The 12,706-nt window shown below is 40.8% G+C and overlaps 2 protein-coding genes across 2 annotated transcripts; one reads left to right on the plus strand and one right to left on the minus strand.

The window, feature by feature from the left end:
* Nucleotides 1-567: 567 nt before the first annotated feature.
* On the plus strand, nt 568-4,926 carry EXOSC9 (exosome component 9). Its single transcript, XM_010083549.1, has 10 exons — nt 568-683; nt 797-899; nt 1,356-1,493; nt 1,965-2,047; nt 2,364-2,496; nt 2,951-3,039; nt 3,235-3,381; nt 3,708-3,898; nt 4,240-4,318; nt 4,845-4,926. The coding sequence occupies exons 1-10, from the start codon at nt 655-657 to the stop codon at nt 4,924-4,926; spliced, it is 1,074 nt and encodes a 357-aa protein (XP_010081851.1). The 5' UTR covers nt 568-654.
* Nucleotides 4,927-7,743: 2,817 nt separating this feature from the next.
* CCNA2 (cyclin A2) lies at nt 7,744-11,775 on the minus strand (the record flags this gene model as incomplete). Its single annotated transcript, XM_010083550.1, has 6 exons — nt 7,744-8,126; nt 8,592-8,725; nt 9,233-9,346; nt 10,340-10,544; nt 11,122-11,345; nt 11,663-11,775. Coding segments are annotated over 6 exons (842 nt in total), but the record flags the coding sequence as incomplete, so codon positions are not given.
* Nucleotides 11,776-12,706: the final 931 nt, after the last annotated feature.

The raw sequence follows: 12,706 nt of genomic DNA on the forward strand, positions 1-12,706 counted from the left end.
CGACCGTTACGGCTCCAAACCTGTGGAAGCAGAGCCCGCTGAAATCACGGTAAATAGGTTTAAAGGACTGCATCTACAGGTCGGAGGATTTCAAGAATAGGAGCATAGAGGAGTGGAAAGGGAAGGGATGGGGTCTCTGTGCTGGCTGTAGATTACAGGGAATTTATAAAATACACAATTATTTTAATTTTTCATCCTTCTATTCACTGTTCTAATTTTTTGAATGCAGAGGTTTTGCTGTCTTCCAGGAATCAGACATCCTTATTTTGTATGCAGAAAAGTGGAGTGTATGCACTTAGATAAATGTTTAGTTACAGTTTCTCAGGTATTGGAGTCTATTTTTAAGCCTAAAAGACAGAAGCATGTTCCAATTTCTATTGATTCTCTCAGTTGTTGACCAGTGTTTAAATACCTTTGACTGGCATTGAATGCGGAACTGTCAGGAGTAAGAAATACAAACAAAAACCTGAACGCGTGTCTTTTCAAAGTATGTATTTTGTTTCTAGTGGTAGGGGCATTTTCCTGCTAAATTCTACAACTCAGTGGTTTATTTACCGTTGCAGGGTTCTTGGGCAAGTCTCGTGTGAACTTGTTCCCCCCAGGCCAAACCGGCCTACAGAAGGTATACTCTTCTTTAATGTTGAGCTCTCACCAATGGCTGCACCTGGTTTTGAGCCTGGCAGGTATGTAGCTTTCTTAAAAAGATTAAACAAGAATGACATAAGAGACACGGATTTGATACATGTAAGTATATAGCGGTGATCATATTCAAGTTGGGTTAGTTTTGTTTTGACAGGCAATCCGAGTTACTGGTGGAACTGAACAGCCTCATAGAACGATGCCTGAGAAATTCGGAATGTATAGATACTGAATCTCTCTGTGTTGTTGCTGGTGAAAAGGTATGAAAACCTACTAATTTCAAGTGGTTTTAAACTAACGGGTACATCTAGTCTGTTTTTAAGGTCACCTCCACTTTGCTTTGGAACCTAGAAATTTCTATTTTAGGTTAATGTAAGGATCCACACATCTGACTTTACAGGTATTTTTAACTTGCATATCTGCCTTGGCTTTTTGAAGTAGTTGAAATCATGCACACTTTAATATTTCTTTGCAGAATAAAGTTTTAAGTTGTACTTAAGTTTTGTGTATTTTGTCGTAATTAACCAGGGCTTAAATCTAGCACACTGGCTATCTTGGAATATACCCGGATCTTTCATCTTAATTTCTTAAGCAAAGACCTGAAGAATATATGCTGGTTCTTTTTATGATTAAAACAATAGAATTATTTTGAAAAGCAACAACTTTTATAGAACCATGGTACAAATTGCCAAGCGGCTATGTATGCTTTTTCTCAGGTTTGGCAAATTCGTCTGGACCTGCACGTGTTAAATCATGATGGTAACATGATTGATGCTGCTAGCATCGCAGGAATTGTAGCTCTGTGTCATTTTCGCAGACCAGATGTATCTGTGCAAGGAGAGGAAGTAACTGTGGTAAGTTGTACCAGATCATAGTAAATGCTGTGGCATCGCAGGTAACTTTTTTTGTGTTTAAAAGGGGGAATTAAATGTTTATGTAAGCAAGTAAACTCCAAGATACTCAGAGTTCTAGAATAAATGTGTTGCTGTTCAAAATGTGAAAGGATAGTAAGAAAGGCTGCTGAATACAGAATTTTATCAACCTCACTTTATGGGAATATTAATTGTAAAAGGTAAGTATTTTACAATATTTCTATCCAATCAAGCACAGGGTTGATGAAGGTGCTGTATTTACCTATGTAGGTAGTAAACAGAAAAAATTGTATAAGAAGAGTAAAAATAAATTTGTTAATATTTAGATTACTAAACATTTCTTAGCCTTATTTTCTTTGCTTTTTATTTCTTTAAATATCTTTCTGCAGTCCATCATTTTAAAATTAAATGTGTTTCGTAAATAATTGTCTTCTGGGCCAATTCTCTTCAAAGTATGCTCCTGAGGAACGTGATCCTGTCCCCTTGAGTATCCACCACATGCCTATTTGTGTCAGTTTTGCCTTCTTCCAGCAAGGGTAAGATTTTCAAGTCTTTTGACAGAAATAGCTTATTGACAATTCTGCAGAAGTGATTTTAAACACAGAAGAGTCCTAAAGATATTTGTGATGACAAGCAGATTTCTTGAAACATTTTATCTGAAGTGAGATGCCATGGGAGATACTTGGGTGTTCTGCACAGTGTAACTGACTAACCAGCAGCTTTCCACAGATGGCATAGAAAACTTTTCGGGGGGAGGATGCCTATAATTACTAATATGTAAACCAGTTCCTTTATTTAATTGTAAGGCCTCAAACTTTTACTGTTGTCTAATATTTAAAAACTTGATTCTAGGACCTACTTATTGGTGGATCCAAGTGAACGAGAGGAACGTGTAATGGATGGCTTCCTTGTAATTGCCATGAACAAACATCGTGAAATTTGTACCATCCAGTCCAGTGGAGGGATTATGCTAGTAAAGGAGCAGGTAGATCTTTGTCTTAACCAGTCTTTCTCTCTTATATAAACTACTTCCTGTGCTGTAATCTTGATATTGAAATGACCTTAAGATCTGGAAACTGAGAAAACAATTACCTGGTTTAACTGGAAAAGATTATGTGTTTTTAGTTCTAGGAGAAAAGCATACTAGTGTGCATCATGCTGAAGAAGAGATGTAGAAAAGAAACATTTATTGGTCAGACACACTTTTTTTTTCCCCTGGGATCTGGCTAATGGAGTCTGTAAATGAACTTGCATCGCACTCTCATGAATGGCTAGAGGCTGTTGTATTAACCTGTTGCATCAACTCAGAGTTTATCTAGTCCCACATACTAAGATGCCATATTTTATTTTAAGTGTTTGTAACTCCTATGATGTTCTGCAGTTTAAGAACATCTTGCTTTGGTGATTGTAACCTGTTGTTGTATATATATGACAAACAGGTTCTGAGATGCAGTAAAATAACAGCTGTTAAGGTTACCGAAATAACAGAAGTAATTCAGAAAGCCTTGGAGAATGACCAGAAAGTCAGGTGAGTATTTTGGGAACGAAGGGAAATGGGTATTTTTAAGAGACATACTAAAAATTACCGTCAATCTGTAGTTTGAATAGCAATTTTCTCTTGCATTTGTTTTCAATAACAAGTATTTGTATATTTGAACTTGAAAAGAGAAAGCATTTTTAAGTGTGAAACATCCTGAAATAATGTCTGTCACTGAACGACTAGGAAAGAAGGTGGGAAGTTCGGCTTTGCAGAATCTATACCGAATCAAAAGATCACTTCCTTCAAAATGGAAAGCGCTGCTGTTGATACTAACAATGTGGAAGAACAAGCAGAAGAAATCATCACTAAAGCTGACCCTCCTTCAGAAGTGTATCCTTTCTGTTGTATTATTCAGGGGAAAAAACAGGCTTCCCCCCCACTGCTAGAAGCTAAACACACATCCACCATTCCTCACAGCTTAGGTGGCCTTAGAGCCTGCAGAGGACATGGTGACCTAACTGCTTTTAGGTAACTTAATTGCTAGTATAAAGAGCAAAACTGAGGTCTGAAGTGACTGATTGTTCCAGTACCTTGAGAAGAAGGTACTTTAAGGATGTTCTCCCCTGGGGAGAAAGGATCCAGCTTAAAAACCAACTGTTTTGCTCTCAGAATACAGAGTTACCTGCAAACACCATGATTTTTCTTAACTACTTCAGTTTTGCAAAACCAATATTGCACACTCCTGGGACAGCCCAAATTGGGGAAGGAATAGAGGACTCCTGGGGAGACCTTGAAGAATCTGAGAGGGAGGAAGCAGTGGAAGAGGAGGGTGAAAGTGAGGTTACTGCTTTTGAATGTCAGAAAATGGAAACTGAGGATACAAGTACAATGAAGGAAACTAAGGAGGGTAAGTATTTATTAGATATGCTTATAACATCACTTTATTAAGAGTCTAGAATTAAAATGTGGAAGAGGTCCTTAGCAAGGAAGGAGAACTATCAGCCATTTTCCACTTGAAAGTGGAACTTGGGAGTTACACCCATTTGCTACTTTGACTTCCCCTGGAAACCTTGATTGCTGCAGTATATGGAGGGATTCAAATTAAGCACTTGCCACTTTGAATGTTTCTGTAAAAACACTGTGGTTATTAGTTACAGAAAAAGTTTGTGCAAAACTGATCACCAGTTTGTGAGTTTGTTTTGGGGTCTGTTTGTTTCCTTGGTGTTTTGTTTGTTTTTTTTTTTTTAGATGAACCTATTGTACTGTCTGACAGTGAAGAGGAAGAAGTTATCATTCTGGAACCCCAAGAACTACCAAAGAAAACAAGGTAACCATCTTGTGAGATGAAGAGGGGAAAGGAAGTTGTAAAGTGTTTTCAGAAGGCACAGGATTTTGGCAAGGCCAAGAAAGGTGTCAGTTGATCAAGACACTACAGAGCCAGGAGTGAGGAAGTTTAAATCAAGGTTAGTTTGTTTGCTCCTGTCCTAGGAGGGCAGTCATCCTGGCTGACCTGCAGCTGTCTGAAGAGGTTATAGGTATTTGACTAAATCTTAATCATTTGAAAGGGAGCAAGACCATAAAAGTGGATGTGAATAAGCTGTTCCTTAGAGATGTTGCAGAGAATTTTACACCTTAATCTTAAGCTTTACCTCTAAGAAGTAAGATTTATTGCTGCATCCCTACACCAGCCCTGGAAATCCTTGTTGTTGTATCTGTTATGCTTTCTAGAAGCTAACTTTGAATTTTGCACTGAGCACAGTGGATGGTTGCCCTGTTATGGATGATCAGCCTGTGTTCTTATGAAATAAAACTATTCAGTACATTTCTTTGATACAAATGTTGTTTGCTCACAGAACACAGGCCAACTCGAAGCAAGAAAATACAAGTAAGAAAGCATGTAACAAAAAGAGGAGAAAAAAGAGAGCTGCTCATTAAAGCTGTCATTCCTCCTTCAGAAATGCTGTGTAATAATTGGGTCTATCATTGCTGAACTTAATTTTGTAGATAATTTTGTTTCCTCCCACCCCATATCTGGTCCTGCTTTTATGTATATTTTTATAAACTATTCTTCACAGCTTTAAATAAAAAAAAATTGCATGTAAGTGAAATCCCGTGGTTAGCATCTAGCTGCAGCAGCAAACTCACTAGTTCAACTTGTAACTGACTTGTTTAATTAAATTGCAGAGGTAAGATGCATAGTTTTTGTAACAAACAGCTTCTGCAATTACCAAAGTGAGCTTTGTATAGGCAGAGTTTAGTTGGTACAAGGAATTATGGCTCAAGTTTAATGCCAGGAAAAGCTACTTTTAGTTAAGGTAGCTATTGCCACACCTTGGAAGTGTCTTATACCTGGGAATGTTCCTCACTAGGTGAAGTAGTGTGCTGTGAGTAAGACCTTGCCCTGGTCACTCCACGTCTTACCTTTCACTGAAACAGCTTTGTGTAAAAACCAACAGAAATGCATGCACTTAACAACATAGCACAGAAATTCTGCAAGACTTTCAGAGAAGCAATTCATACTTTGGCAATGGAGTTTTTAAAAAAAGTTTAATTAAATATTACATGCAACAGACAGGAATGCTTCTTGAGCTACAGTGAAGAATTAGGCTCTGAGTTTAGAGTAAGGCAAAACAAAGAAGAGAGGAGGAGGTTTCCAAAATACCTTACCTAGTTGTTTTGTTTGAAAACCAAGTCGAATGGGAAACATGCACATATTTACAAGAGCAAAGTGGGACTATTTTACATGTGACCTTAGTATTCAATGAAATATGAACAGGAGAGAAGTTACTGTTGCAGATAAAACATTCCCCAGATTAGGTTTAAAATTTAATGTTCAAAAAAAAAAAATGCTCCCAGCAAAGCTGTAATCAAATTGTGCTCTTTCAGAAAAGGACAAACACAGAAAGCCCCATCCCTCAAGGAGCTAAACCGATGCATTTTCTTAGTGTCACTTCTTCCAACCCAAAGTCACTGTCTGCAGTGCAAGAATGAGTGAAGATTCAGTTTGTTCTTACTTCCACAGTACTACAAGACCGTAAGCATCTTCAGGAAACAGTTTCTCTCTTCACACATCTCATACCCCACGTTCCTTAGAAACTTTATTTTGAACGGACTAGGAGAAGTGGATGGACAAAACAGTAGTACAGTACAACCTGGGATACTTTGTTCAAAACTTGGTAGCAAGAACTAGAATGATCCCATACTAACTTCAGAGAATGGGAAGATGGAAAGAGATATTACTTATGCAGCAGCAAGAGCTGTCAGTGAGGAAGGAGGAACATAGTTATACTGGGCAGAGATGCCAGCCCACGGCTGAAGCATTTTTTTAGGCTATGCAGGAGGTCATATCAGTATGTTGAAAGTAAAGCTTAGGGAGCCAAGGGAGAATTTTTATCTGTGTTCTGGGAACATGAACAGCAGAACTTCCCTTGAAAATAGAGCAAAGAGACATTGTACGAAGCAGTAAATCAATACTATAAACCACTGAATTGGTACTGCTACTTGATCTTTTCTGGGGGAAATTATTCATTAACTTCCTTTAAAAGTTATGACTCTCCCAATGTTCATATTTCTCAATGGTCTTGAAAGTTTCCAGTATATGCCACAAAAAAGCAGGGGAAGGCAGAACCCAGTTTCTTGGGAGGAATTCTGTGTCTTCAAAGGATAGTTGCCAGTTGGCATTTTGAGTTGCCCTTCCAAGGTCACAAACTGATGTTGCATCTGTGGCAAACGTTCCTGTACATAGAAACTCCCTCTCCCCTAAAGTGAGGGCATTTCCAATAGTAAGCACCAGACATGATATACTGTGCGGTTTTCTCCTCAAGTAGTTTTAGTTTTTCAGTAGCAAGCAACTGAAATTAAGCTAAATAAAGACTATGGGAGAACATGGTAGACCAAGGAAATAATGGTTCTTCATTAAACATTAGAACACATATAAAAGTCAAAGTGCATCCCAAAAACCTCAGAGTGGCCAAAGGGGCAGCTTCTGCTGCATAGTTTTGACTAGATAAGCCACCACCACTTGACTGGATTGGTTTTGTAACTAAGTTGGCTCATGGAGGACTCAAGACTACAGAGCAGGGGTGGGGGCATAACAGCAAGTTGCTAATTACTGCTTTGACACATGTGAATTGTCTCACTGTAATGGTGCTTGTCAGCTTGACAGAGGAACCCTTTCCAAGCAAGAGGGATGTACAGAATTGGGGCCATTTTGCACATAGCCCCCTCTCCACACCAGGAGACATTCCCTCCTTGTGAGGGCACAGGGCTGTAGTTCACCCTCCACTGCCATAGAGAGGTGCCAGGTAACCAGATTAACAACTCTGCTTTCTTTAGTAAGCATTGGTGGGCTTTCAGGACAGCTAACACATCCGTGGCAGCTCTGTGGGTTTAAATTAGTAAGACTTTCACACCTTGACTAGAAAATACCTAGAGCATGACCACTTCCTACCTACTGGGAGAGGGAAGTATGAACTGGTGTGTACTAGTGTTAGCCCTGCAGTCCCTGCAGCAGAGCGTTCAGCCTTTAACCTGAAGGAGATCTGCAATACATCACATGGCAATCTAGGCTTCCGGTAACCGGCACAGCCTCAAGTCCCACAGGAGTCAGTTCCAGCAAGGTTTTCTCCTCACAGCTCTACAGTTTCTTACAGTAGTAGAGCCATTAAGCCACATTTCAGTCAGATCAGTCTCAGTTTAAACTAGACAGCGTAAAAATGCTACAAATACTGCTGTCAAGTCCAAGTCACTCCTGGAAGGAGGAAAAAGCCTTACTGTACTAATGGACTGCTAACATTAATGTTTAGTTTATGATCAGATAAGCAGTCTCAGACATCCCTTGGTTTGCATGGTTAATTCCGTGCTTGAAGAGAACATTTTTATAAAAAACCAGCTAAATATCTTAACCAGATTGCATGTACAAAAGATTTACATTAAAACCACATAAAACTAACTTCATAATTAAGTTCATCAAAACCTGTATTAATATTCTGAGTGATCGCATCTAGAATTTTGAACCATGTTTAAAACTGTACATCATTTTCTTGTAATATACATCTTTTAAAAAAGATCAGTCTCTTGATTATTACAATAAGTTTAGTGTCTCTGGTGGGTCAATAAGCGATACTCCATGGTACCTAGAGAGGGAAAAAAAGATTCAGGATGTCATCGTGCTCAAGTGCCCTCTGCTGTAAAGAATAGCATACATACTGCAGCAAAGCACATATCTCACAAGGCACAGTCAGCAGGAAAACATTTTGGAGCTTTCCAGCTGCCATGCTGACACAGGTTTTTAGGAGCATTAGGTACCACCTCCTGCCTACTGACTGTAGGAATGTCAAGAAAATTCCTCCAGTTTCTACCTGACAGTTCAGGCAGTGATAGCAGGCCTGGTAGTGAACACAAAATATCGCCCAACAAAGCATTGTGCAAAAATTTTGGGAGTCTTGTCACCATTTTGCTTATATGTCAGATTTGGTTAGTTGAGTCTACTGAAGACTCCTCTCTAGAGACACCCCACCCCTTGCCCCACTAAGCAATTATGTGCTAGAGCAGCCCAGGTGTAACCTAACCGCTGATCATACATCTCCACAGATACTCACTTTGTACTCTTGTACTTTTCCCTTATGGACTGTTGCGTGTGCTGTGCTGCTTTGAGGTAGGTTTGGTGTAGGTCCATGAGGCAAGGCTTGATGTGTTCCAGGGTGTAGCCTGTTACTTTGCACAGGGATTCAGGCTGAGGGAACAAAGGGACATTGGAGCATTTTTGTTTGGTGATGCTGATGACCACCAGTGGAGTTTTTAGCTTCCTGTTGAGACTCTGTTGTCTTGGTAGTTGGCAGAGTCTCGTTATCTCAAGCACAAAGCCGTGTAATACTCACTTCTCAGATTTTAGCCCTTCATATAGATTTACAGTAATCCTGCAAACTCTCATTTTAAACAAGTACTCCTTGCCTCCAGTGCTTAGGCTTTCTGCTAACTTCCTCATCATAAGGAAGCTGCTTACAGCTTTGGGGGGGGGGGGGAATCACCAGAACAGAGAGTGTCAGAGATGCCTCTTCCTTGCAAGAAAAGGTCCCCCGCCTCATTTTTCAAATACCATAGAGAGCAATCCCTAATTAACAGCCTAGGGGTACGGAGGGGCTGCAGGTCCTGCAGCCCAGGCCCCGACATTCAGAACTGCGCACAAATACACTAAACACGCATAAAGGTACGTGAAGGCTCAAGTTGTAGTGCTACATACCCAAGTTTGTCCAGTGATTGTATAGTCTGCTAGATGAAATGCTGCAGCAGCAATAACTGAAGGCAAGTATTTCAGGTAAGGATCAGCATCAATTAGACTCAGCTCCCCAAGGTACTGCAAGAGAGACGAGGAAGTAGAAGAGCATTTAACAGTTGCACTAGGATCCTAATTTAAGTTTCCAATCCTGCCATCAGTTGCCAGGAGAAACAGCTTTTACTAGTTTCCATTGGCCCAGAGATGTATTCAATTAATGCTGATGCTCTGTTCAAGACAAGGTTGGCACTGATCAACACATCAGACAGTGACACAGAAAAAAAGTGAGAGTTGACACAATAAGCCACTACCTGCAATTCTGAGTCCCTATACAGGATCAAAACATGAGGAACATACCCCAGAAATGTTTCTCTTGTAGCATCGGCTGCTAGCTATTGTCAAAGTGTTCCCACTCAGGCTTTTTCAACACCATGTTTTATATTTAGAGGTATGTAAGATCTAGAGGCAAGAGTGTAGTCAAGTATGACCTCTGTCCAATGAGACAAAGGCTCCCATTTAGGAACTCTTTTACCTGCCATACAGTTAGGATTGAATATAACTTTAGTTGAAACATTATCCATGCTCTGCTTTAGAAATCAGCCTCTGGATTTGCAGCTCACTGCTTGTTGAGGGGAAAACCAAAACAAAAGTCCTTTTTAACCAAAGCAAGTGTGCAGGCGTGGCAGTTTCAGATAAGAAAGAGGAAAACATCCAACCGTGAAACAAACCCCAAATTAAAATTCATCAGTCTCTGCCTGCTCTGAGTAAGCGTGCATGCTTGAGCCACGGCAAGTGCCAGCCTGGAGCATATCTCAAATAGTAAGTAGCAACAGGAGTATGAAGTCTCCAGTGGTGTGGCACCACTTCTGGAGGAGCCCGTGGCGTACTGTATACACTCTCCAGAAGCCTCCCAGAGAGGCTACGCATTTAAAGACTGGAGGAGGCAGGGAAGCCTGGACTGAAGAATCCTTCAGCATTTCTTTGCTACTGGGAATAGGAAACAGAATTTGTAAAGAGCAGTAATAGTAATATAACTCTGTAGTTAGACAGGCCAAGCTAGTAATTCTTACTCACCATTGATAAGCTCTCCACTTTAGCATTTGTCTGCTGATGGAGGAAATACTGAGTGAGGAATTGGTTGATTGTTGGAGCTGCTAAGTCAAATGACAAAACCTTCAAAATTAAGTGTTCCATCCTTAGAACTTGCTTCTTGGTATAGGTGTCATCTGTGATGTAGACAAACTCTGCTACTTCCGGAGGGTAGATTTCTTCAAACTTTCTGCCAGGAGAAAGAGTTATGAGCAAATAATTGGGTACTAGCAAACCAGATAACCAGAAACATTTAGTGAAAGCCAGCATGCTAGTTTAAATTCGGACTTGTGAAGTAGCTGGGCATTGTTGCTGAGCACGTTTGCTGCACTTGGTTCAGTAGCTCTTGAATCAGCAGAACTTTAAATTACAGAGCTACAACAGCCTGATATTTTGGCACTGAGCAATCTGGGACTCAGAGTTAGTAAAATTGCAGAAGAACCCGCTAAACTAATAATTGGTGCAAGCAAAGCTTTCTTCTCACATGCCTTGTGCACATTCCTTCAAATACTGTTTAGAAGCCTGCTGCTGCTGCAGCTGGAAGTAACAAATCCTCACATTAGGTCAATCTACAAAGATAGCCTAGAACCTTGCTTGCAGAGTTTCATGCAAACTGACAAGCTTCTAGGTGGATAACTGCTGCTTTTTCTTCTAATGTGAAGCCTCCTGAGTCAATCTGACAGTGGGCAACAGAAATGTGATAGCCACAAGGTTTCCATCTGTATGAGACCAGCAAGCGGAATGTTAAATTAAGCAATTTCACTTACGATGCAAGCAGCATAGCTGCAGTGCCCACAAGCTGAAGTTTTCCTCTCAAAACAGACATTGAAGAAAGAAACCTATCAATGTAATTTACAGCTAAGTGCAGGGTTTCATTCTGCAATTTGTATTCTTCTCCAACTTCCACCAGCCAGTCCACAAGAATAGCCCGCATGTTGTTTGTGATATCAGGTTGCTTCTTCATGTAACCCATTTTAGGCTTGCATTTCACCTGTAGGTTTAGATGACAGAAAAGATTGAGTTTGGACTAAGTGCCTGGAGGGAAGCAGCTATTTAAACTCCATTTACCAAGGTTTAAATAGGTCAGAAGTAACCAATGGCAAGTCTAGGATCAGTAAATCGTATTTCTGTAATCTTGCTTTCTAGCTTGCGTTCAGTGCGCGGTACATCCAACTTTATCACAAGAAACCGGTCTTGTGTTCACAGCAGTGACTAGTCCCTGTAGTGGTACACAATTGTTGAGATGCATTTCTCAACCCCAAACTTCCCCCTCATAAGCCATATGCAAACAAGGAAACAGCAGCTCACCTCCATTTCCCTAAGGTACGTATGGATATCGCTGACATAGTCTGGCACATTATTAACGTTTGTTTTTTTCTCTTCTTCTGGGGTTATTGAAATATCCATAATACTTGGAGAATCTAAGTAGAAAATAATAGCCATGTTAAAACTGGCACTGTCAGACCACTCCCTCGCAGCACAGGGAGATACCCTCCTCTAGTACATTGATGGTGGATCTCCAGGACTGCTCTGTCAGTCTCTTGCCTTCTAGGCAGGCAGAGAGGGCAGACTATCACCCAACGGAACTGGAAGTGCAGGAGACACTAAGGAAGCCAAAACACTACAGCAGCAAGGAAGCTTCCTATGCCCCTCTCTCTTCTTCCCCCTAAGAATAAAGGGATGGAAAACTTCCTTGCAATTATGTAGTGCTCAGTGCATCCTGTGCTACCTTGTTACACAGATGTGAATCCCATAAGCTTAGCTACTGCGGCTTAGAAGGGGGCTGGAGTACCAGAGCTTTCCGGAGGCTGCAGAAGTGAACCATGATAAAGTTATTCACGCGTGCGTTACAGAAGATGGATCTGACAGGTCTCACTTCTTACGTACTGGGAAGAACTCAAAACTCTTGCAGTGGTACGGTGTTATTACCTGGGGAAAAAAAGCCCCTTCGGTCCCTGGACCTGCCTGAGCAAAATCCCTTCTAACTCTATAGCGGTGGCAAAGGGTGAGGCTTTACAGAGGACTGCTGTTGTCTGAAAATGGTTTCTCTTGTGAAGTAGCAACAGTTAACTTTAAAAGCATAAAACTACCTACAAAGAACAGGGGATAAATGTGTAGAAACTCAAGTAACCGATAGCTCAGGTGGACTGAAAACCTGTTCTATTGCAATGGCAGGCTCGAAGGAACTAAACCGGTTTCAGCAACCCGAACAGTTATCTTCTGAATCAAACCACAGCAGTCTGTGTGCCAAACAGCTCCAGATCTACAGCCCTCTGCAGTGTGCTCTGGAAATGATTCCCCGAGAAACACCTCCGCACTGCCCCAGGGAAGGGCCCTGCAGACTCGGGCGCT

The sequence above is a fragment of the Pterocles gutturalis genome, unplaced genomic scaffold, assembly GCF_000699245.1.
Source record: "Pterocles gutturalis isolate BGI_N339 unplaced genomic scaffold, ASM69924v1 scaffold52610, whole genome shotgun sequence".
Lineage (NCBI taxonomy): Eukaryota > Metazoa > Chordata > Aves > Pterocliformes > Pteroclidae > Pterocles > Pterocles gutturalis.

What these genes read in the sequence shown, in the direction of transcription:
- EXOSC9 (XM_010083549.1), top strand. Translation starts at nt 655, where the DNA reads ATGGCTGCACCTGGTTTTGAGCCTGGCAG. An exon ending in AAGGAGAGGAAGTAACTGTG is followed by an intron (nt 1,494 to 1,964) that starts GTAAGTTGTACC and finishes TTCTCTTCAAAG; the next exon opens with TATGCTCCTGAGGAACGTGA. An exon ending in GAGAATGACCAGAAAGTCAG is followed by an intron (nt 3,040 to 3,234) that starts GTGAGTATTTTG and finishes CTGAACGACTAG; the next exon opens with GAAAGAAGGTGGGAAGTTCG.